The sequence below is a fragment of the Tiliqua scincoides genome, chromosome 2, assembly GCF_035046505.1.
Source record: "Tiliqua scincoides isolate rTilSci1 chromosome 2, rTilSci1.hap2, whole genome shotgun sequence".
NCBI lineage: Eukaryota > Metazoa > Chordata > Lepidosauria > Squamata > Scincidae > Tiliqua > Tiliqua scincoides.
Genome location: NC_089822.1, coordinates 32,293,645 through 32,320,037, shown reverse-complemented (window position 1 = coordinate 32,320,037; position 26,393 = coordinate 32,293,645). Strand labels below are relative to the sequence as shown.

The 26,393-nt window shown below is 42.2% G+C and overlaps 1 protein-coding gene across 1 annotated transcript in view; it reads left to right on the top strand.

Moving 5' to 3' along the window:
- The window catches only part of ARHGEF28 (Rho guanine nucleotide exchange factor 28), a 139,008-nt gene that overhangs the window by 49,526 nt on the left and 63,089 nt on the right, over nucleotides 1–26,393 (top strand). The window contains exons 4-8 of the mRNA XM_066612545.1: nucleotides 8,962–9,145; nucleotides 11,542–11,722; nucleotides 18,728–18,800; nucleotides 22,044–22,096; nucleotides 23,864–23,924. Of these exons, the coding sequence (XP_066468642.1) occupies nucleotides 8,962–9,145; nucleotides 11,542–11,722; nucleotides 18,728–18,800; nucleotides 22,044–22,096; nucleotides 23,864–23,924 (552 nt within the window). The remainder of the gene's footprint in view (nucleotides 1–8,961; nucleotides 9,146–11,541; nucleotides 11,723–18,727; nucleotides 18,801–22,043; nucleotides 22,097–23,863; nucleotides 23,925–26,393) is intronic.

Below are 26,393 nucleotides of genomic sequence, written 5' to 3'. Positions count from 1 at the left end.
ACTGTAACATGCTCTATGTGGGGCTGCCCTTGAAGACGGTTCGGAAACTGCAACTAGTGCAGAATGCGGCGGCCCATGTGGTTACTGGAGGTAGGTGGCTCGACTCTGTCAGTCCGCTTCTCCAGCGGCTGCATTGGCTGCCCATTCGTTTCCGGGCCCAATTCAAGGTGCTGGTTTTGACCTTCAAAGCCCTATACTGCTCTGGACCAGGGTATCTTAGAGATTGCCTACTCCTGTACAATCCGGCTCGTCCTCTTAGGTCATCAGAGAAGGCCTTTTTGCAAGTGCCGCCGCCTAGGGAGGTACGTGGGGTGGTGGCAAGAAATAGGGCCTTCTCAGTAGTGACACCAACGCTATGGAATTCCCTTCCCCTTGACATAAGAATGGCTCCCTCTCTTGAGACTTTTTGGCGAGGCCTGAAGACCCTTCTGTTTAAACAAGCCTTCTGAGTTCTCGGCCTTTTTAACATCTTTTTAAAATCTTTTAATATTTTTTTACAGGCCTGATTCTTTTATGATTTGCTTCTGCTCTATGCTCTTTTTACCTGACTATTTTTTATCTGACTGCTGTTTTTATGATATGTGTTAATATGTTTTTACTTGTTTCAAATTATGTTTTTAATCTGTTTTAACCTGTTGTAAGCCGCCTTGAGTCCCTTCGGGGAAAAAGGTGGGGTAAAAATAAAGTTATTATTATTATTAGAAACAGGCAGGCTCAAGTCAACATGGCTGGAGTTGAGTGCTGAGTCAGGGGGGTCCTGACTCAAGTTTTTTTCAGAGACTTCCATGCGCTTGACTCACTAATCACTGAGTCAGCAAAAATCACGCATTTTCATGACTTGAGTTCGAGTCACTGCACTATGTGACCTCCCCCCACCTCGAAGAGATTTCTTCTGCAGCAAGAGGGACTAGTAAGCCTCCTAAACACATCAGACTATGCTCGTTTCCATGTCCCCTTTTTTCCTTGAATCCAGAGATCATCACACCCTCCTCTAGGGTCCCTTCCTCCATTCTCCCCAGCTTTCACTCCCCTAAAGAAAACTATAGCCATCTCACCTTAAAGGCCTGATGGGCCAAGGGAAGGTTATATGGTCTGCAAAGTATGCACAGGAGGAATGGTAAGAGTCCAATTAAATAGTTGTAGATTTACTGGCAGTAGCTGGGCAAATAGACCTGCGATGTCACATACATGTCAGCAGATAGAGAGATGTTTTCCATATCTCTTCACAATTGCAGTGACTAGCCAATTTCAAACTACGTTTTCATGAAAACAAAGATCAGTGACGATTCTGGTTCTAGCTATTAACTTAATAGATAACTGAAATCAGATGTTTATGAAAAATTCCTATTATACCATCATCTTCATTTTATGAAAAGGTTCTGATCATTGTGTGTGTTCCTTGATGATCTTATTTTAAGATGCAGAATTGATTAGCAGGTTGTGTGTCATGGTGTTTCTTTCCTAGACTTTGTGATAATGTAAGCCTCAGCTAATTAAAAGCAGCTCTAGGGAAAGAGACTGACCCAGAGGGCTTTCTGGAGCTAGTAAACCAGTTGTATGTTGTTCAGATTTTCAGAAGAGAATGAGCAGGTCAGGTGTTAGCTGCAATTTCTGACTGGTCTCTAGAACAGTAGTTCCCAAACTGTGGGTTCCCACTGGTGGATTGCCAAAGGGTGATGGAAAGATCAAATAACTAATTGCCTCAAGCCCTGAAGGTATTCAAAAATTAGATACTATAGCTGCTAAATGCCCTGCAAGGAGCTGAGCTCCTGCAGTTTGCAAGCATGTGTAAATGTAGAGATAAATGTTTATGGATCTTTCTTTCTAGTTATTATTACTTATAAATAAAATATTTTTTTCTAGGTCTCCTTTTTTTAAAGTCTGGTAAACTTAGGCAGATCCTAATAGAGTGTCGTTATAAAAAGTGAAGTAAGCAACTGTTACCCTGCACATGCCCGATCTCATCTGATCTCAGAAGCTAAGCAGGGTCAGGCCTGGTTAGTACTTGGATGGGAGACCGGGTGCTGTAGGCTTATACCATAGTCTTTTGAGACTGAAGGTTGCCAACCAACCATAAAAAGTGGGTCCTGGTGCTAAAATGTTTGAGAACCACTGCTCTAGAATATATGGCTGGATTGGCAGTGATGTAAAAACTAATACCGTAAAACAGTTCTCATGTGTTAATGTTAAGGGGTTTCTTCTAGACATGCAAGTTTATTTGTTATGATTGCATAAAAGCTGAAACTGCAGTGGTTGGCTAGAATAAGCTTGATCAATGATTCATATTGTATTTGTGCACAAGAAAAGCTCTGCGTGTGGGAACTTTACCTTATTGCAGCATGCCATCTTTCTTGATTTAAAGGGTGCCTTTCGATTTGGTAGACAGGGATCTCTTATGGGCTAAACTGCAAAAGTTAGGAATTGATAAAAGACTCCCTTTGTTCATAAGAACATTCTATTCAGACACATTCTGTCAGGTTAGAACATCCTGGAAAGGAGATTTGACCCAATTGTTCCCAACCAACAGGGGAGTTAAGCAATGATGCATTATAGCACTGACCCTGTTTAAAAGCCATTTCTGTCCAACATTGCGTATAAGCAACAGGGATCAAATGTGTACACCTGTGCACTGGGCAGAAATGGGTTAATCCCTTTCCTAAATGATTTAGCAGCCCATCTAATTAGAGTGGAAGAGTTGAGTCTCGTAGAGTTGAGTCGCGTCATATTCCATTACTGCTTTATGCAGATGACACAGTAATTATCTTCCAGATATGCCTAAGTTTGATCCGTCTGATTAACAGTTGCGTAGAATACCTGGACAATCACAAATTACAATTGAACTACAATAAATAAAAAATAATGGTTTTTGCCAAAACATAGGAAAAGTTTTCCTGGAAATTTAAAGGTAATGCCATAGAACAGGTCAAGCAATTGAAATATTTGGGAATCAATTTCCAGTATAAGCACTCTTGGGTTTATCACAGGAAAGCTGTAGCAAGTGCAGCTTGGCTGTCCGCCCAGTCCATGATAAGATTTTATTTTAACAGAGGCAACAGTTATGTGCCAGCTGAACTTAAAGTCCTTAGGGCAAAAACTGTACCCCAAGCTTTATGTGGTGTCCCTGTCTGGTTAAACATGAGTAGAGACAATCCTTGTTTTTGTGGAAGATATTGGGACTGCCTAGATGTGTCCCCTCCTCAGTTCTCTGCTTAGAGACTGGTCAATCCTGGCTTGAAACAACAGCTTGGCTGAACTCTATTAGGTTCCAGCCTGACACATCATATTATGGCAGATTCTGTACCTCTAATAGGGACTATCCCACTTGTAAAGAAATTAAACAATAAAGCAGAAAGTCCAACTGCAGACAGAGCTAAAAATCTATATTAAAACTAGTCACTTAACATCCATCAAAATAAGTTTTTAAGGCCACAATCCTATCATGTTTTCCTGGGAGCAAGCCCCACTGAATAGTCTCTCCTACTGAATAGACATGCATAGGGCTGTTAGAGTTCTGTTTAAAACAAGGAGAGTAGTGGCTTAGCAAATCTCCCCAGGGTGGGGATTCCAAAGCTGCTAGTCCACCCCTGAAAAGATCCTGTCTGATAACTGCCTACTGAATTTCCATTAAAGCAGGGGTGTCCAAACATTTTGGCAGGAGGGCCGCATCATCTCTCTGACACTGTGGTGGGGGAAAAAGAATTAATTTACATTTAAAATTTGAATAAATTTGAATTCATTTATGTAAAAATGAATATATTAGAGATGGAACTTATATGAATGAATGAAGGTCTTGCAGTAGCTCAAGGCCTATAAAAGGCCTTGCACAAAGCAAGACTAGCCTTTCCTTCACTGCCACTGCTGCATCACAGACATGAAACAGCAAGTAGTGGAGGGAGCTCACGTGAGAGGTCGAACAGTCACCCTCACACTGCGAGTGGTTGCGTTGGGCCAGCATGAGTTCCAGCAAGTCTCCTGAGGGCCAGAGGCTCATTGGAGACTGGGGGCTCTCTGAGGGCCGGATTGGGAGACCGTGAGGGCCGCAAGTGGCCCCCAGGCCAGGGTTTGGGCACCCCTGCATTGAAGCAAGTCAGAGATCAGGATCATAAGACTTGAGGAAACTCATATGGGACAATGGTTTGCTTCATTTAATGATGTATCTTTAACTTTGGCTGCAGTCCTAACCATACTTTCCTGAGAGTAAGCCCCATTGAACAAAATAGAACTTACTTCTGAGTAGACGTGGTTAGGGTTGTGCCCTTTGTCATTTATTTTTGCCAGTTTGAAGTAGTCCTATATGGTGAAATTGCAAAGCTTTGATTCCATTAGCATATGGTATGTTCCTGGCTTCAGTGTGGGAGCGTGGGGTGAAACTCAGCACTTCACCCTAGTGGAATTTCATTGCCCTCATACAAGTCTATTGTGTATGTTTCTTTGCTTTCCATTCAGCTTCCTGGGCCTCAGGCCATGCTCACAAGTGGAAGGCTAAAAGGACACAGACAGAGAGCAAGCAAAATGGAAAGCAACACAATGGCCTGCTATGCTTGTGCAGAACATGTTGGACATCCCTGATTTGGCATTGGAAAGAGTACAACGTCATAAAAACTGAATAGCAAGAGATGAAAAAGATGCAGGCGTAATCGCTTTTGGCTGAGAATCCTAGGAAGAGCCTTTTAGACAAGTAACAGTGTTGGATTACTTGCATGTAGAACAAGGACAATCAAGATAATTTGATAGAAGGGTGGGAGGGCATTAGGGAAAACAGCACCTAATGCCAACTAGCATTGAGATGGAATTTTCACTATAATAAATAAGCAGCCCATTTGTTTTGCATAAAGAGCTAACAATGAATAGACTGAAGTCTTCCAAAGAGGAAAAAGGAAGCATTCTGAACAAAATGCAGTAAAATTACAATACACCTCAGCTGACAAACTCATCCTACATTTATTGTGGTCTCAAACTCCCACTGAACTGAGTGGGAGTCTGGGAAGTGAAATGAATGAAGAATGGGCGCAATTGCTTGTTTGCTTAAAATGTTCTGCTTGGCTTTGTTTTTTGGCATTTGTGGACCTTTCTTGACATCCATTCCCTATCTAGGATCCGTTTACCTTTTTGCCAGGTGAAGTAATGCTCCTTCTAGTATGCCTGCAGGGGCAATTAAAAATGGTGCGAAGAGTGCCTTTCTAGCTTCAGACATAGGACTTGGGATGCTGAGACCTGCAGTAGCTTCCTCCTGATTTGTGTGCATGCCACAGAAAGACTTGCATAGTGCCATTCAATTGTTAGAAGGTTCACTGTACATCTGCTTTCTCATAACAGTTAATTTCTGCATTGGGCAAAAGAACATTTAAATTGTGTTTCTGATCACAAATGCATGGGAGTGCAACAAGATAATCTTAAAAGTACTAGCAACCTCTGTACAGCCCAGCCCACCCACAAGACCAAAAGAGTAATCCAATTTGAGCAGCAGATTGGCAGGAGTGTCCATCTCCTGGCCTGATCCAGTGGGGTTGTTCTTATGTTCTTATGTTCTCCATCTGTTTACTCACTTGGCTGCTTCTCCTCTTCCTACTCCTAGGATTGAATTAGGAAGAGGGGGAAGGAGCAGAAGAGGAAGTAGAAGGAGAGTGATGGGCTAAGTGATCATTGGAGATGCTCTAGCCCAGGGGTGCCCAAACCCTGGCCCTGGGGCCACTTGTGGCCCTCAAGGCCTCTCAATGTGGCCCTCAGGGAACCCCCAGTCTCCAATGAGCCTCTGGCCCTCTGGTGATTTGTTGGAGCCCACACTGGCCGGATGCAACTGCTCTCAGCATGAGGGCGACTGTTTCACCTCTCACATGAGCTGTGGGATGAGGGCTCCTTCCACTGCTTGCTGTTTCACGTCTGTGATGCAGTAGCAGTAGAAAAGGAAAGGCCAGCCTTGCTTTGTGCAAGGCCTTTTATAGGCCTTGAGCTATTGAAAGACCTTCATTCATTCATATAAGTTCATCTTTAATATAATAATAATAATAATAAAACTTTATTTTTATCCCGCCCTTCTCCCTAACGGGACCCATAATATATTCATTTATGTAAACGTATGTAAATTTATTCAAATTTGAAATGTAAATTGATTCTTTCCCCCCCCGGCCCCCCGACACAGTGTCAGAAAGACGATGTGGCCCTCCTGCCAAAAACTTTGGACACCCCTTCTCCAGCCTATCACTCTGCTCTCCTCCACGCTTCCTCTTCTACAGCATCCCTCTCTTCCTTTTCCAATCCAAGAAATGGAAGGAGCAGAGGCTGGAACATTAGTAGATAAAGTGACAGCATTTAGCACACCACCTCAGGTACCAGAGGGGTCTTGGGCTGTCCCTTCATCTGTAGCTAATGGCTTTCTGGCTCTTCCTAAGGGCATTGATATTTGTTTCTCTCCTGGTTGAGGGATTGTTTGAGTGTTGGCTGCAACTGGAATTTGACTGCAAGTGGATGAGAACTAGTTAGGATTTCACCCTTTGGTCTGTCTTTTGTGGGTAACTGTAGTCCTGAACTCAAGCTATGGTTGTGAAGTTTCTTTTTGGAGGTCTGTGTACATGGAACCATGTTCCACTAATTACTTAGGGTTACTCTTTCTTTAGATGTGTGCAACGGCAGTTTTTTTATTTAGAAAACAAAGAGTTCAGAGTTGCCATTTTAAACTCACAATAACCCTGCAAGGAGGTGGCTTCCCCAAAGCCTTGCCTAGTGAGGTTCATAGCTCTGCCAGAAGTTGAATATGTGTTTCCTGCAAACAAACCTAGTGATGAGCATCATAAAAATGTTATGTATGGAAAATTTCCAAGCAACTAGTGCATGCCAGTTGTTTTGCTTTCGAAAATGGCAGGCTAGGACTAAAGATAGCAACACTATTTGGTTCCTTCTGGCCTTTTTACTGTTCCATTTGGGTTTTCAATGTCCTTTGATCTTCCCATTTGTATTTTTAAAAGGATAGAAAAAGAGGGAGGTCAAAGGACAAAAAACAAGCAGGTATAGTCACTGTGTTTAAAAGAGGCATTAAAAAATGGCAGTGTACATGCTCCCTGCATGGTTTGTGTCTTACAGCATCATTAGGATTCTTATGCATTAAAAATAACCTTATAGTTAACCTGATAAAGCGGAGACTACTAAACAACTTTCAATAGTTTTAAATATAGGAAGACTTGGATAGTTATCAAAATATCCCTTCTGGAAGCCTTCTACGTTGATTCATTGAACCTCTGCAAGTCAGCCATAGAACCATGTGCATTGCAGAAGATTCGGGGACATACCTGTGGGGCCTTGGTATCCACGAGGATTCATTCTCAGACCCCTTGCAGATACTAAAAATTGAAGATAATCAAATCTGCTATTTTCTGCCCCTTTCTCCCTCCGAAGGGGACTGGAGCTGTACTCTGGTTCCCTCCACAGGGCTTTCTGAAGCCTGCAGGGGCAGCATGTCTCTGCCTGCTGTCTTTGCAGGGTTCAGAATGGTCCGGAGCAGCTAAAAAAGCCACTTCCGGTTTCCCATGGGTTTTGCCAAGGGAAACTGGAAGTAACGTTTTTCACCATATAAGGCATTCTATGTAAGACATATATAAGGCGAGGGTTTTCACAGGGGAAACTGGAAGTAACATTTTTCGCCATATAAACTTGTCGTAAGAGGCGACTAAACAGCCACCGGATAGATGAGACTCGTCAGCCTGGGAAGGCACCTCATCTGAGAGAAGGAAAACTCTGATCCCAAACCTCCACTGCCTTGTGGCTACATCCAGTTATGGAAAAGGCTTCAGGAGTCAACCTCGAGGCAATATCTGGAGCCGGAGTCCCTGAGGCAGTTCATGGCTGAACACAGTCACGTCCTGGCAACTCCTGCGACGCCGCTGGAATCAACCGTATTGGCCTCTGCCTTTCCATTGGACCATTTCAGCAATGTGGAGAGGGGGGATTTGCTGCATGGGTAACAGCCTATCCTCCATACCTACTTTACCCAGGCTTCGCGCACTGGAGTGGACACTGTGTTCCAGAACCACCATTCAGAGCGTGACACCATAGTCTTCCGAGACTGAAGGATACCAACAACAAGGCATTCTATGTAAGACATATATAAGGCGAAGGTTTTCACAAGAGAAGCCGCAAGTAGCATTTTTTGCCATATAAGACATTCTGTGTAAGACATATATAAGGCGAGGGTTTTCACAAGGGAAACCAGAAGTAACATTTTTCACCATATAAGGCATTCTGAGTCGGGGGACGCGTCTGGAAGGTTTCCCCAGGTCTCAGAATGCTAATATGGTGGAAGACATCAGTTTTTTCACCTCTTTGGCCATGCTGAAGCTTGCAGAAGCAGTGGGCAGACACGTGCTGCTTCTGTGGGCTTCCGAAAGCCCTCCAGAAGGGACTGGAGCTGTGCTCTGGTCCCCTTCGGAGGGCTCAGGTAGAGCCAAGTCTGGACCTGCATTGAGCCAGATCTGTGGATGAAAAATCCCTGGATGAACAGGCTGTACGTGTATTCTAGGATTGTACATAAAGTTCATATAGGTGATTGGCCAAACTTGTTTGGCTTCACCCATTGTCTGCCTGAACTGTTGTGATCCAGATTTTCCTCAACTTCATTTTGACTGTGCATTACCAAGGATACACCCCAGCTGAAGGTGGGTGTAACACTTGTTTTTGCTTCAGATTTTTTAAACGTTCTGTTGCTGCAATACTGCTGCAATACTGTTGCTGCAATACTGTTTAATTTAGTTTTATTAGTTTAGTACAGGTTGTTTTAATTTATTGTTAGCCACTTGGGATGGTGGTGGTGGTGATCTCATCGGAGACCAAAATGGATGCAATTGTAGCTATTGCTCTTGTAATAAACACAGATTTTTGTGGCATACAGTTATTTTTAACACTACGCATGCAGTATAGAAAAACATAGTAGGTGATTTTTAATGCATACATTTATCTTTTGTTCTGTTTTAGAACTTAAGCACAAAGAAACGCTCCTCCATCTCACAATGAGGTTGGGTTTGGTTAAACTTTCCCAGTTCCTGTTGTCTCAGCCAGGTGGCACAGTTGCCATCGTTCTGCCTAACGAAGATGGGTCCACACCATTAGACTTGGCTTTACAGAATGGACACTCCAGACTTGTCGATGTTTTCTCCAGGTAAGTGCTATGGCCTATTACACAATATTAACCAAAGAAGGTAAATTCAATGGCTACTTCCATTGGTAAACTTCAATAAATTATTGCAGCGTGACCACGAATAATGTTAACAAAAACAAACGTGGAGCGTCCAATGTGATTAATACCATACCTAGTTTGGCCCTTTGGACACTAGAGGGAAGACTAAGTGGAAAGACTGTGAGTACATGCGGTATTTGTGGAGATTCGAGAATAAGCGGAAGAAAAGCTCAAACAGAAGATTGGGTTGAAAAGCAAAACTGCTCCCATTGAAGTTCTGATCTGGATCAGAGACCCCAAAGAACTTAGAGCAGCTCAAACTCTCCAAGAGAGTTTGAAAACTGCTGCCTTATGGGAAAAAATCCAGGGCCCTCAGACTGGAGTGTTGCAACGCCCTAGTTTGAGAAGCTCTGGGCTACTCTGTATATGCTTTTAACAATGATAGTAAATGAACATAAGAACATAAGAACATAAGAACAGCCCCACTGGATCAGGCCATAGGCCCATCTAGTCCAGCTTCCTGTATCTCACAGTGGCCCACCAAATGCCCCAGGGAGCACACCAGATAACAAGAGACCTCATCCTGGGACTAACTCCTGTGTAAGTGTGGGTAGGATTGTAGTCTAGGTTTGTTAAAAATTTTTTTCCTCCTTGATGATGTCACTTCCAGTCATGAAATCACTTCTGGTGAGCCCTGACAGATTCTCATTCTAAAAAGTGGGTCTTGGTGCTAAATGTTTGAGAACCACTGACATAGAATATCTCTAAGAGTGTAGCAGGAGTGAAGCCAAAAAATTCCAATTACTTATTGCATTTATATTAATGATCTAAATTTCCACCCTTACAAATGCTGTATCTCCAACAGTCCCTGTTATGACTAACCTTCAAGTCCAGAACTCATTTAATCTTTAGTCTCTCTCTCTCTCTCTCTTGCAAAAAGCAATTATTGGTTTCCAGTGATTCATAAAGGTTTTTGTTGATTTCTCTGTAAGTAAAGTCATAAGTTTATCCATTTCTGCAAAGTCCATCACTTTAGTCCACCATTCTTCCATCAACGGTATAGCCGTGGTTGTCCAATATTGTGCATAAAGTATTCTAGCCGCACGTATGGTATAAGAACAAAATTTCACATCTTTTCCCCACATATTTATCTATCATGCACAAAAAAATACTTCAGGTTTCAATTGTACATTTGTTTTCAAAATCAACCATATCTGTGCATATATCTGTGACCAATATTTTTTTGCTTCAGAACATGTCCACCACATATGGTAAAAAGTTCCCTCCTGTTTTTTACATTTTCAACACCTACTTGACATACTTTCATACATTTTTGCTAATTTGCTTAGTGTCATATACCATCTATAAACAATCTTGTATACATTTTCCTTAATACTGACATTCAGAGTAAATTTTATTTGCTTTGTCCATAATTTCTCCCATTTTTCCATTGAAAGTTCATGACCCACATTCTTCGCCCATTGAATCATACATTCTTTAACCTGTTTGTCTTCTGTTTCAAATTTCAATTTCAAATTTCAATTTCAGTATTGAGGCTTTTCCTCAGTCACCTTTGAGGCTTTTCCATTTTGAAGCCTCATAGAGGGATGATTTGGATGACTCCCTTATGTGCAATTATAGGAAAAGACCCAAATGTCCCCAGATACAGGGGCTCTGAGAGCATGCACAGTAATTGATATATGGGCTGATGGTGATACAGTATTATTTGAACCAGCCCGTGGTTAACATTTGGTTTAGCCCTAAGCTGATTGCTGATAATTTGCTTTTTCTACTTCTGCTCTTGGTCTGTTAAGTGACTGTGGAATGAAGCTGAAGGCCGCTTTTGAGAGAACTTTGTGGTATGTTTGTTGTACTGGAGGCTTGCTCATTTGTTCCTGGCATTACACGAAATACAGTTTGTGCATTCTTTGATTTGCATAAGACAATGACTTAACTCTGTTATCACACATGTTGTTATGAATGTCTCACTTGTTTGGAACATTCAAACAATGTAGCGTTCCCTTGAGACAGTCTGTTTGTGCTGACACTCGCTACTAAGCCTGCTGGCTGCCAGTTGGTTTAGACTGCTGTATGTGACAACATTAATGACAAAATGGACTGCTGTTTTTTCTAAATAATAGGGAAAGCATGGTGGTGGTGGTATTTTTGAATTTTGACAGGCTTCTTTTGGATTTGTGGGTAAAGGGCAACAGAGTTCATCACAGGTGTTTTGTATAACTTTTGCCTGATGCCTTTGGGTGGGTTAGACTTTGGAATGATGGAATACAGTGAAGTTGAGGCGTTGCAGCATTGGATTTCTGTGGCTCATGTATATAGCACTGCGCTCTTACTTTGATCCAGTGAATGTGCCGTTTCAGAACCCAGGTCAGCCATCCATTTGAGATTTCTAAAGTGGAGCTTGGCGAGGATGCAGTCCTACAATTTGCTCATTCATCAGGAACTCTGACTCTGACATTTAATCGCACAGCAGACCATTTGCTAGAATCTGACATTCAGCTCTTCAGGAAATATTTCTGGGATAGAGATTTTCTTCACAAGGTAAGTGCCAAGCAGTTACAACACAGATCTCTCTCTCTCTCTTTGGCAGAAAATTTTAATCCCCTTATTATTGATGGATGGTTGCTAAGTGGCTCTCTTCCTTAGATGAGAACTCAAAGGATTAAGCTTTTGTTTTCACACAAAGAAGTTTCTGGCCCCTGAAGGCTACCAGATATATTACATCTGATGAAGTGAGCTCTAGTCCATGCCACAATAAATCTGTTAGCCTTCAAGGTGACATCCTCTGAAGCAATGATTGTAACCTCTCTTATTACAGCAGCTTCATCCCTGGCAGAGGGAGCATAGAACTCTAAAGCCATGTTCAAAAAAAGTTATTGTGTTTAGAGTTGATCTAGAACACAGACGATAACAGATCAGTCCTCAGCATGAATTCTATAGATGTAATATCTTTATGGTCAAAGTACACATTTCATTAAAATGTATGATTTGGCATTGCATGTTTGTTGCAAGATAAATCGGGTAAGAGTTTTGTTTTTTTAAGGTGGAAGAGCAGTTAAGCAATAGCAGGGATCAGGACAGAACTGTGGGGACGCTTTTAAAAATTATTTTTGTTCTGTGAGTGGTTGCAATGAAAATTGCATCCTGGGCCTGTCAGCAACTTCAGAATGTGATTTTTGTTGGGGCTGTGGTGCAGCAGGAAAGGTTTCAGTGTCGTCTCCTGCATGCCACAGCCTTGATTCTACTCCCAACTTCCATGGCTGTTGTTTAATTTAACAAAAACAAAGCATTGGACCAAATTATTTACACTTGCTGTAGAGCTGAAAAATATCAACATCAACACAAAATACTGTGGAGGATCAGTCATCAATTATTTGTTTCTTAAAAGATTTATTGCCTGACATTCTTTCAAAATAATAATAATAATAATAATAATAATAATAATAATAATAATAATACAGGTATTTATATACCGCCTTTCTTGGTCTTTATTCAAGACTTTATTCAAGGCTGTTTACATAGGCAGGCTTATTTAAATCCCCTAGGGATTTTAACAAATGAAAGAAGGTTCTTTCTTTCAAGAACCACAACATTCAGGTGTTTCTGTCTGATCTGGTTTCACATTCTGGCTTCCATCCTCCCACGCTCAGAGCAGATGGAATAGCTCGGCTTCAGCTTGTCAGCTGCTTCAAGGTCGCACGGTACCAGTGGCCTCGAATTAGCGACCTTGTAGATGTTATCTTCAGGCAAATGGAGGCTCTACTCTCTAGACCAGACCTCCTGCCCATCTAAGGTTGGTAGCGGAAATTCAGATGAAAGCAAATTTACAGCACCAAACAAAACATTAAAGAGTTTAAGCCATCTCTGCCCAATGTTGCATATATGCAACAGGGATCAAATGTGTCTATCTGTGGGGTGGGCAGAAATGGATTAAAACCAAAGCAGTCTTGCAACTTATACACCAAAGAAAGCATCTGAGAAAGGGCCACGTTAAAGTTCACCAATAATCAGATTTTGAATTCCCTAAAGGCCTTCCTTCAGAGAAAGCAATGAAGAAGCCAAGCAGAGCTTCCTAGTATTTATGTTCTCTGTTATTGGAACTCATTCTTGTATAGCAACTCAACTGCTATACATGGAATATGTAAGAGCTGAGCAGAGATGGAGGCCCTTTAACCATTGACTGAGGAGCCTATCTCTTTTATTGTGCATCTGGGAAGCTTTCCTCCTCCTATCACTAATACCATGGACATGCAGTGGGTGGGGAAGCAGGTGAGGCAGAGCCTCCCCACTGGAGTCCTTTGAAAAGCGCTGCTGTCATGTGAGGTGCCCAAGCACTCTCAACCCACACGCAGAGTGTGTGGGTTATGAATGCTTGGATGCCTTACACAGTGGCGGCGCTTTTTGAAAGACCCCCAATGGGAGAGACTCTGCCTCACCTGCCCCCCCACCCACTGCACCTCCCTAAGTAATTCAGGAATATGGAACAAAGAGAACTTTTACCTAAGACTGTGTAGTCCTTGCCTCACTCAGACAGAAGGCCTTTCTGTTGTTTTTTTCTTTTAAAAGCATAATAAATGCACACATGTTTTATATACTCCTGAATACCTTTCTCCAGGAAGGCACTTCTGCTATAGAAATATTACATTTCCCCTGTGTGAAGAGCTCAATGTTGGTCACAGGGAAAATGCAATTCTTCCTGGTGCCATGTTGTAAACTCTTTTAGAGTGGTTTACTTTTTTAAAAAAGACTTTCGGAGACTGAACTTTCCGGTGCTGAAGCACTCAAGCACAGGAGTGCTCCTATTGCCCCTTTCTGATTCCCTGCCCCATTCTCCCTTTCAGCTGATCTCTCCCCCTCTGCCACCATTACAGCTTCTTGTTGACTTGGTGCCCTTGGAAAAGTGCTGACAGACATATTCCTTGTTGCCCACAGTGCTGCAGCAAGCAGGTCAAAGGGCAGCAGGTATCCTCAGAAGCATGTTTTACTTAGGAGCACAAGCAAAGCGATAGTGGCTGGAGATGCTGTTGTCATGGGAGGCTTTTTGTAACTGATTGAATGAGGAAGACACAGAGAGCAGTAAACATAGTGTTAGAAATTTTCCAGTTTTCATCCGTTTTCTGTGAACAGCTAAGGAGCAAAAATAAGCAAGCAGAGTTTGCTCCTTGGATGCTCACCTAGAAGTAATTGTTCCCAAGGAAGTAGCAAGTACAGTTCAACTAGACTCATTAGAATTTTCTTTCTACCAATTCATTGGCACAGATACGGTGAAATGAAATTGCTATGGAGCATAACCATTTCTTTAAATTCAGTTGGGATACTATGATTCTTCAGTCTTCTGGTGAAACAGTCTGCAGCATTGTAAAATCCATCTCCAGCGTTGTTTCAACTCAGCTGCAGATGTGGCTAATGTCACAGTAATGAAAAGCTGTGACATTCATAAGCGAATAGAAGTAGAACACGTTGGTTTGGCTGGCTCCCTTTTTGCAGTGCAATCAGGTACTTCCTGCAGTTTGCATATTTTAAGAAAAAGAATTCGGCTATGCCAGACCCAACAATATAGTTTCTACTGTGCAATTCAAGCAAATGACTAGGAAGTGTCTGGAGGAGTCCATAGCATGTAGAATAAACAGGATTTCCTGGGCAGACAAGTAGTACAGGCTGTTCAGAATTTGGAAGAGACCATAAACAGACATTAATTAAGCAGTGGAAGTTTAGAATTTGAGAGAACTGAGACAATTGCTGAGGTCCTTATCTCCTCTACTTGGGCCATGAGCTCTCCCTGGAATGTGGCATTCCAGACTTTGGTTTGGTCTGAAATGCTCTGTTTCCTTCCTGTCTTCCACTATCCAAAGACTCTAGTTTGAGTATCGGATGGCAAAATGTAGGTGCATGGTCTTTCGAACTTGGCAGCCCATCTTTTCCAGCAGACAGGCCTCTGAGGATAGATTCACATATCTAGAAGCAATGTAATAGCAGCGGAGCACTGCAAGTTCATGGTGCCTATAACTGCATGGGGCAGCAATCGTGTATAGCCTCCCACTACTTGGCTAACAGTGCAATCCTAGGCATGTCTCCTCAGAGGTAAGTCCCTTTGAGTTCTGCCTTTCTATATTGACCTATGGTGGACTTCCTCCCAGTGCACCTTAGGCGCCATCTCCGTGTTGGACTAGGACAGGGGTCTCCAAACCCCGGGCCAGATGCAGCCCGCGGAGACCCTCTATCCGGCCCTCAGCCAGCCTCTGATCCCCTGAGAGCCTCTGGCCCAGTTGACCAAACACAACCAGAGTTGTGCTTGTGAGGTGGGGGAATGGGGGTCCATTTTAGTGTGTGTGCTTTATTTCTTGGGCTGTGTTGGTGCTTGGAGAAATCCTAGACATTTGAGCCCATTCATTCATTCATTTCAGTTATTCATCTAAGTTCCATCTCTAATGTACTTATATTTAATTTTTTTCCGGCCCTGGACACTGTGCCAGATATTTGATGCGGCCCTTCAGCCGAAAAGTTTAGAGACCCCTGGACTAGGGCAAAAGGTTATTGCTCTTCTACCCAGGCTGCTTGCAAACCAAGGCACAAAAAAGAAACTCAGGCCAAAGATTAAGACTAAAAAAAGGAAACTTACACTTTACTCACATCAAGATTCTTAATATTGAAGGACCAGGAGCCCTAAATAGCTGCCCCTGGATGTATGCAAGTATGATAAAAGCAATAGCTAAAAACAGATACTAAGATACACTCTTCTGTAATGCAAAAGTTAGCAAACAGGAAGCTATATATATGCAAAGAGGAATCAGCAAAAGTCACACCCTTTACAATGACCATTAAAGGGACCACATACAATTTCACTGCAGAGAACTAAATGCTCCCTCAACTGATGAATACTACTCAGTGTTGCTATTCCCCAACACTCCGAAACTGTTCTGGCTATTGGTTCTGGCACTTCCACCAAACTCTTATGGCTTATTTCAGTGTTTCTCAAACTGTGGGCTGCGAGCCAATTTCAGGTGGGTCCCCATTCATTTCATCATTTTATTTTTAGTATATTAGACTTGATGCTACCATAGTATGGGACTGCATTTGGGAACCTGTACAGACTTGTACTTTTAACAAGCTACTATGTATAATCTTTTAACAATGATAGCCAGTGGAACTTACTCCTGGGTAAGTGTGGGTTGGATTACAGTCTAAGGTTGTTAAAAATGTTCCTGCTTGATGATGTCACTTCTGGTCATGACATCACTTCCGGCGGGTCCTGACAGATTCTCATTCTAAAAACGTGGGTCCCGGTGCTGAATGTGTGAGAACCTCTGGTTTATTTCATTCAAGCACACAGAAGGACCTAACCATTCATTCCCACTGAAGAAACATCAATTGATCACAATGGATTCCCAGCAATCCACCTAATGAAAGAATCCCCTTGACCTTCAGCCCATACCAGATTAATTAAAGAACTGACAACTTGCTGTAGTTTTTCGATGGATAAGATTACTTGAGGCGGTTGTTTCATGCCTTTTAGTGGCATGGCCACCTCTGTTGGAAACTTGAGATGATCTCTGCCATGACAGGCATCATGTACTATGCTTTTAAGTGGTTCTGCTATTTGACTCCAAATCATCTGAATCCATCCTGACATCTAAGGATGATGGGAAGTCCGAGCAGGCAACTCTGACTTTCAGGGTTATTGACTGTGGAGCTCAGCAGCAAAATGAAAGTAAAACATCTTACTTTTCTCCAAGTTTTCCCTATTTTTTTTCTTTCATAGGGCTTGTTTGCTGTTGAGGAAAAAGTAATATGATGAGGAGCCCAGGCTTTCCTTGAAGTTACCAAAATGCAGCCTCTTTAGTAAACAGGATCTGTGGCAAATCTCCTTTTCTGCCTCTTGAAGCAAAGATGGCTAGAAAGACTTCAAATAGAGAAGCTGTTTGGGGGGGGGGGCTTTATGTAACTGCGGTAGTTATGCTTGAATAGAGCATCAGTTGTACTTTCAGACTTTTTCCTCCTTAACTAGTAAATAGATACATTTATACAAAAATCTTGAAGATTCCAGTTCTCCCTGCCAAAAGGGAAAGCTGCTTTCCAAAAGGCACTAACTTTCCATCAGTCAAGTGGAGAGACTAATAGCCTTTTGTGGGCAAATGGGTACATGCCCATATAACTGCTCCACACTCCTCACATCTACATCTTATATAGCTTAATCAATTTGTGTCATATAAGCTCTTGGTCAGTCTTTACGGAACACCGGTAAAGCTACAGTTCTTGGGACACGGGAAGAAGCTATACACTTTCATATATTTAAATTTGTAGTTCAAATATGCCCTAAGGGAACTGGTGGTTATATTGTTGTCATTTTTTAATGTTTTGCATGTAATGGAACGTCTGTGCAAGTCTCATAATATGAAATTTACTGTACACATTTCAGCAGCTTTAATAGTTCCTTATTCTAACCCCTTATTGAAAACTATTGGTTGTCTGTCCCTCTTTCATGGTTTTACATGTTGGTAATTTTTATTATTATTAAGAATATTTATATATTGCCTTTCAACAAAACAAGTTCACAAAGCAGTTTACATAGAAAGTCAACTAACAGACAGCCCAATCCTTAGCTGCCTGGGGTGTGCGGTTGCAGTGGCGCCGAAAATTGCTGCCGCCGCATCCTGTGCACTCTGGGCAACCACCGGCGGCTCCTTGGGGGAAGTGGATGAACACTCCCTTACCCTGGGTAAAGCGAGTAGCCCCACAGTGGGGCTATGTGATTCTCCGCTGACCCAAAGGTCTGCAGAGATTCAAGAACCTCAATGTCGGGCAGTGAATGAAGCTCCACCAGTTCCACCTCCCTCCCACACTGCCCCCTCCCCTGGCACTGCTCCTCCCCGCCCTCTTCCCGCCTCCCCCTCCCTGAAACGCCTCCTCCCCGTCCTCTACCCGCCTCCCCCCCCTCTGGAACACCTTCCCCCACGTCCCCACGTATCTCTCTGCTGCTTGGCAGTCTGCGTGACTGCCAAGCAGTGGAGCTCTGGTGTCTGCCCGGCACTAACTCAGCACTGGCCAGCGCTGGGCTAGCTCTGGTGCTTGCCCGGTGGTTGGGCCCACAAATGTGCCTTATGGTGGCGGTAAACCGGCGCGCACTGTTCAGGATTGGGCAGTGAATGGGCCCCTGTCCAAAAGGGCTCACAATCAGAAAAGACACTGCACTGTGGTGAAAAGGGACAGTTACTCTCCCCCTACTGAATATCAGACAAACACCACTTGGAAAGATGTCTCATTTCCAGTTAGCAGGGAAACCTGAGACCGTCTGTAAAGGACTCCCAGGTGGTTTCTCATCAAGGATCAAACCCAAACCTGCTCAGCTTCAGTAAGAATGCATCAGCTTAAGTCAAGGACCTCTGTATATACTGTATATGCAAGAACCTCTGTATACCAGCTGACTTTGCGTGGCATTTGCTGTACTGGAGATAGAAATGGTTATAATCTGTGTTATAATTTGTATATTATATACACACAGTCATTCAACAAGATCACAATTTTATTTGTTTGTTTGTTTGTTTAAAGACTCTTACTCCAGAGCAAGCTGAGACATTGGGAGGACTGCAAATGCCTTGCATCTCTACAGTTTCTGCAGAAGGTAGAGGCTTTCAGTTTTTATGCAATATTATCCCCATATTCACTGTCAAATTAGGGACACAAAATTCATTGGAGTAGCTTTTGTTTTATATGCCTTTGAGGGACTGTCCAATATACAGGCAATTTGGGATGCTAGCATTTCTCTTATAAATGTTATTCAACGTTTTGCTGTTTAGCAGTTAAGGCAGTTGTCTTTCAGCCTAATCTACAGTATATGCAGGCTTGTTGTGAAGATAAGTGAAAGGTATTTTAGAAGGCACATTGTACACTGAAATGAAAACCCAGATCTTACTATTATAGTGACAATGTTTCTCAAGCTGCCTGGGCACTGAAGTTTGTAGCATAGCTGCAAAGACTTTTAAGTAACCCCCTTGATAGAGGTGGCTCATACAAATAGTGTTCAAAACAAGTATTGTCCCAGTAAGTAATACCAGGCAGTCCGATCCATGATGCCAAGTGGATGCCTCAGGCATAGACTTCTGTCTATCTGTTCTCTTGCACTGCTCCTACTCCTACCACTCCCTGGATTGTAAAAGGAAGAGGGGGACAGAGTGGAAGAAACAGTGTGAAGAAGAAGAGAGTAGTGGGCTAGAGTAGTATTCCTCTTCTCCTGCACATCCTCTTCCTTTTACTATCCAGGAAGTGGGAGGACCAGGGTGACACATCACCAGGTAAGGGAGGTGGCATTTGGCATGTGACTTCAGGTGCCAAGGGGTCTTGGGCAGGTCCTGAGGAATATTCACAGTGAACACAGTACACTATCAGGATGTGAATGGGAGGGCCATGAAGAACCAAAAACTGAACTTTTGCTTCAATACCCCCAGCCACCTAGCGCCCTGCAGTAATTAAAATATCCTACTATACGAGTCCTTTACAAGAGAAGATTGGAGGCAGATCCATGGCCAAGAACAGTTTGGGTCTAGAATTAAATCTTCAGGGAAAGTACTCGGAAGTATTTTAATACAGCTAATGGACAGTTCTTTGGATGGTAATGTTTATTACTATGTCCACCAGTGATTTTTATTTTAGTCTTATTTAATGTTTTTCTCTGCTTGGGACCCATCTATTTTACTCTCTCAAATTCGGATCCTTCCTCCTTTTCCTTATTTTTTGACTGGTTGGTACATATGGTGTGAAAGCAATAAAAATGTATTCATGTTTGGAAATGTTTAAAACTGCTGCTGCCGGTGCTGATAGCAACTTGTCATTTGCAGTTTGTTTTAGTGCTTTGCTGGTGTTCTGACTCAGCACGCCACCTGCAGGCTTTCAGATGTTGGGAAGCAAAGGCGCATCAGCCAGGATCTGGGAGGGTTGCCTGTAGTGGAGGAAAGATAATGAAATGAGTGTTCTGCCTGCTAGATATGGATGGTGAATCTGAACACATTTGTGCCTTGCTGGTGCGCCAGTTGGCTGTTTCTAGGTTACAGAAGATAGGCATTAGATGCAAATCTCTCTACAGAAGAAAGACTGAAAAGTCCCCACAGTGGGTTGAATTGTGGGTTGCTATGAAAGGTCTAGTCTTTAGCCTGGTCAGTGGCTCACTTGATTGATGCTTTCAGTACCCAGAGAATATCCCCATGTATGAAAAAAATTGTATACTCGAGTGCTTAATTTTGCTCCAAGTACATGGGTCAGGAAGCTGATGCAAAATAAGACCACAGTCCAAAACATTTACAAGGGGAGTAAGTGCAACTTCTGAGTAAATGGACATCAGATTATGTTGCACATGACACTTGAATGTGGGGCAGTATTTCATTTGAACAGAAGGCATTGGTGCTTTGGTTTATGATGCAGATAAAATATGAAATGTAACAAACACGAGTTGCAAAAACACATGTGCCCATGGTTGATACGCTTTGAGTCATAGAGGGACTTCTTGTTTTATAATATACAAATTATATTAAATTGATACTTACAGCAGCTATGTTCAGAATTGCTTTGCATGCTCCAAGTGACTTTTGGATTTTGCTGCAGTTTTACAACACAAAGCAGAGACATTAAATAAACACCAAAAACAAAACGCTTCATCAGTTGATCTTTATGAGGGAATACAGACCAATCAATGCTGCTGTTTGCTTTCAGTGCTGAAGGCTGTTCTTGAGCCTTTTGGTGTGTGTGTGTGTGTGTGTGTGAGTGAAATATAGCAGTTCCACAAGTTGTGGAATGTGTGTATTTTCCATTCTTTGAAGAGGTGTGTGAATCACAGGAGTGTTCTTAGACATTATGTAGGAAGGAAAAATTGTGACATGTTACTCATGTTGTGCCTCCCCTGTTTTTCTGCAGCACCTGAAGCCCCCATTACACTGTGGCCCAAATCATAACCAACTTTTCAGCGCTGGCATAACAGTGCCAATGGGTGCCAATATGCTGCATCCTGCAGTTGGGTGGCACTCACAGAGGCCTCCTCAAAGTAAGAGAATGTTTGTTCCCTTACCTCAGAACTGCATTGCCCTTATGTCAGTATTGGAAAGTGGGTTAGGTTTGCACCCTGTATCTCAAAACTGAAGACAGATTTGCATCCCATGGTACAAACAGAGAAATGAATTGATAAAAATAACTAAAATAACTAGGAGCAAACTCTACTCATTTCTTTTTGACAACAATATTTATTTTAACTAACCACATAGGTCAGAGGAGGGAGGATTGTACCAAATGTGCACCAACACAGAATATTCATGCCTCTCACTCATAATAGTGGCACTCTTTGGCAGTGGGGAAACAATGAATTAAATATGGATTTGGTGCACTGTGTCCTTTGTCCACAGTTTTGAAAAGGAGCCAGGAAGCAAAATAATAATGCAGTCACAATTGTTCCCTGTGGTCAAAGGGAAAGAGCTAGTTTTTAAAATGCATGAAATTGCCTTTCTTTTTTTCTTTTCTTTTAATAAAGTCAGAATCTCATGTACGCTGTCATTTGCCTGTGGCAGTCTGTGCTGTTCGACAAGTACTTATTAATCTGCAGGGCTGCTTTATGATTCAACATGCATTTTCACGGCATGCCCCTTTAAGAAAAAAAGAGCTTATTTACAATTAGAACATTAAAATAACACAACAGCTTACTGTAGAACCATCTAGTATTTCAACCACAGGCATGCTACTTTGGGAGTAGTGCAGATTGTCGTAGAACATTGTTCAATGTTTGTGTATCTTCTTCCCCCTTTTGGTGTGGGGGGAAGAGAGGGAGAATGAACTTGCATAGTCTGCTACTGGAGGCTAATGGGAGAACCAACTTTTCTTTAAACAGATCCTGTGGACTTTGTATCTGAAGAACCATCTCTGAAAAATGAAGATGTGATGGTACAGTTTCATTATCTGTATATGATTAGCTAAAATCTACAGAGGTTTTCATTCCTTACCACACCTGTTGCTTTGGCATCTGATCACCTTCCAGAATCAAAGATAAAATTGGCAAACGGGTCTGCCAAGTAAAGCTTCTTTCTATTCTCATTTCAACAAAAGTACAACAACAAAGGTGTTTTGAAACTGGTTTAAAACAGCAGCCAGACAATATGGCTGAGTATGAAAGTTACAGGGAAGGAGTTAACTTTTTGATTTGGGACATAAAGTGAGGGTTCTTGTGATCATTTGTGATAGTACATACTGTATCATCAACCTCCATGAATGAAGGGGTTTATATGGTTGCAGTTGTTCTCCTTTGGTATTTTTATTTCTTTGATTAGAAGCCTGTGGTGGTAACTAACCATGTCTCAGATTCAGAGCAAATGTGTAGTCTGAATGAGGAAAAATGCAGCGAGCTCTGAAAAAATTATGGTGAAATGGAGCCACTTTTAGTATCTCATTTAGTAGGTCCAATATATGATTTATAATGGAACTGCCTTTTACATTGATCCTTCCTGCCCCCAGCTGATCTCCATGGAGTCAGCTAGGGGTTTTTTTATCCAACCCAATCTGGAATCTTCTTTATGCTAAGCACATGCCCTTCCACTGACCCAAGATATCACTCTGTGCTTCTAAGGCTTAGAGCAGGGGTTCAACCTTTTTCATGCCATGTCCCCAATATATAAATACAGTATGAGTCTGGGGACTCCACTGTTGAGTCTACTCCCCTACCAGGACCCTATTTGCCATCCCCATTGCCACCCACTCCCCACCCCTGTAAGACCCTCCCAGTACTGTTCACTGTAACCAGATATTCTTATTAGAGTGAGCAAAAAGAATTGCTATGAAACCTGGCACTACTGACAGCTATTTTAGCACAGTTGATAAGAACCTAAGCAGGACTGGGACACAATCTCTGGTACCTGAAGGGGTACAGCAGATGCCTCCCCCTTTACCTGGTGATGCTCTAATCCAGTAGTCTTCAGCCTATTTCATTCCCATAAGTTGCTACAATTCCAGCACTGAGTCTTCATGACCCCATTGGGGTCTGGACCCCAAGGTTGAAGAACACTGGCTAAAAGTTCTTTCATTTATAGTATTTCAGACAGAGGCTCCATTCTAGCACAGATCTTGTGGGTTTACCTTTCTGTTGGATTCTCGCCAATATGTTTGCACCTGTTTCCAACAAGGGCGTGGTTTGTGGAGGCTCCCAAGTCTCTGAATTACAATGAGAAGTGAATTAGGCTATAATGGGGAGCAGGTGGCTCTAGTCTTCTGTGGTTTGCATTGTCTGCTTCTTGGTTTTTTTAAAAAGGAATTAGAAGTTGTTTACCTACCAGCCTTTGAATTCTGGGACTCTTGCTTCCTTACCTGTTGCCTTTAAAAGAAAAGAGTTAGCCACAATCAGAGGTGTTTTTTCCTGTCAAAAGACCTTCTTGTTTGCATTATTCTGAAAACCTAGTGGCCCAAAGCAATGGATGAGGTAATGACTGTGTTATAAAATCCCCTAGTTTCGTTGATGTTTGGGAAGTGAGACAGAAGCTTACTTGGGAAATCTTTTACTTTTATGATGAATATTTTCTTTGGACATTAATATATGGTGTACTGAAAAAAACAAGACAAGCAAGTGCTTTGAACAAAATAAATCATGTTCTGAAATTTTCCAGCTTAGTTTACTATGGAGCACAACCAGGAACATAATCTAAACTCACGTTTGTTTTGTAGTTTTATAGGGATCATGTGAGTCAGCCAACTGAAAATGAAGATGATCTTTTTTTGGATTTAGGTGAGAAATATTTTTTTCAGTCAATTTAAAAACAACTAAAGTCCAACCTTATACTTTATCACTGCTGAGTATAAATCACTGACATTTGCCTTAATTTTTTGCCTCCTTTTCTCTTTCCCTTCCTATTGCCTTGAGGGCCAGTAGCTTGCTCTATATCTCTGTGTTGATTACCAAGGTATATGCATGTTCTCTCTCTTTGACTCCTTTTAAACATACATACTATATATATGCATATATATATGCATCTCATGGAGTGGTAAGCACTTCTTTAAAATGTCACTTGGAAATATAGGTGGCCCTCATTATCCATGGAGGTTCTATTCCCAGAATCCCCATGGATACCAAAATCCACGGATGTTGAAATATGTGGATTTGGGCAGCATTCTGAGGGTTGGGGAGGGCCCAAGAAAGCCTTATAAGAGCTTAGAAATGTCTTCCAGTTTCTGCCCAAAACAAGCATTTTGAAAGTTAGGTCAGAACACCCTCCAGGCACAACTGGAACACAGCACTGGTTGTGTTCAGACGGCCCAGGTGGACCTTCCCCTGTGGGTCTGGAACCCTCAGTTGAAGAAATTCGCTGGTACCGAACCTGCAGATAACACGGGCCCACTTGTATGTGTGAATTAAGCATCCATGTGGGGTCAGGCAGTTGTATTGGTCTTTCTTGCCCAGTTGGCATCCTGTTGACAAGTGACAGTAGTAGCCAATCTCTGTGTGAGGCACTCCTTGCAGGGCAAGATGACCTGACACCACCACTGTTCCCCTTCCAAGTCTAACGTATATTGTGGAAGCAGAGGGCAAGGTCCTGAGTTCAGCTCCCCCAGCAAGGTGGGACTCCTGCAGGAAATGATGGCTGGCTCTCAGCTCTGAGTAGGCATTGAATGGGTCAACAATGAACAGAGCAGGGGGTACATCTCTCCAAGAATACTTATTTATAAGACTGTGCAATCTCATCCATAAGCACAGAGCAATCACATGTTTGTAACCTGTTTTTTTTTTGAAAGGATAAAGTAGTGGTTAACCATAGCCATTAGTGCCGAAGGCATACTTCCCAATGGTTGTGTTAGTCATGGAAAGTGCTTGAATGTTTGAGTTGTTTTGTTCAGTTCTTCTCTGCCACTTTGTGTTTGAGCAGTTAAGCATTTGTGCAAATGGAAAAAGGGCAACTGTTACCCTGCACATGTCTGATCTCGTCTTATCTCGGAAGCTGAGCAGGGTCAGGCCTGGTTAGTACTTGGATGGGAGACCGCTTGGGAATATCGGGTGCTGTAGGCTTATACCATAGTCTTTCGAGACTGAAGGTTGCCAACCACCATGTAATATAAGATGTAAATGCAGACTATTACTAGAAAAGAGACCAGACAGGTGCTAGTGTTTCTGTCGTTGAAATGAGTGTTTAGAATTCCTTCAGGGGAGCAGCTATATCTGAACCTTTTGAGCATTATTTAAATGAGGTGTTTGAGACTCTCTACCTGGAACAAACTGGAAACTTGGCCAATATTGCAATATCTGGGTCCCAAATCAGGGTGATTTTAGAAATAGACCCCATGGAGTCTGAAGAGTGACCTCAAAAAAAAAAAAAATGACAAGAACAGCTGAGACATTTCTTTGCTTAGAATTAAAGACTGGGCTTGGAGTCAACCACTGATACGCCAGAGTGTGGATCCAGCAGAAGGCCTAGTAGAGGTTTTTGCTCTGAGATTTTTGAAAGAGGCATAAGATAATCAAATAAGAGCCACAGATGCTTCATAGCTTCTTGGTGTTATGTATTTGTGGAGTGCAGTTTAGGGTGAGTAGAATTTATTAGTTTCTTGACGTGGATGATCCTGTTTTGATCATGAAATATGAATGGACTGAAGTTTCAAATTATGTACTGATGAGGACCTTATATTTCTGCTAAAAGATGTATAGTGAAATTTGTGTGTGTGTGATATGTGAAACTGCTGCTGATCCTTTTCCTTGGGGGTCAGCAGTGAAAAGTCCAAGCCAGAATTTTGAGAGCTGCCTGTTGATGCTGATCCCAACACCAGACTGCCCTGAAAATGTGATGTGTGCTGTATATTGCTTCCCTTTAACTAAGATTACTATTTTAGTCATGTTATTTTCCAGCATAGTAAACTGAACAAATGGAACTGAATGAACTAGAGAAAGTAAGGAAAAGGGGAGTATGGAGAAGACAAAGGGCACAATCCTAACTAGGTCTACTCAGAAGTAAGTCCTATTTTGTTCAATAGGGCTTACTTTCAGGAAAGCGTGGTTAGGACTGCAGCCAAAGAGAACTATCCTTTAGTCTCCTTTTAAATCTCCTGCTCTCCTGGAATTACAGCAGAAATAAGAAGATCTTAGAAGTTTAAGATCTAAGAGAGAAGGCAGTGGATTATTTTCTACAGGTTGAGACTCATTATTTGGGATGGTTCCAAGAACTCACATGGTTGGTAAAAGCTGCACTATAGCAAATCAATTTAAAAA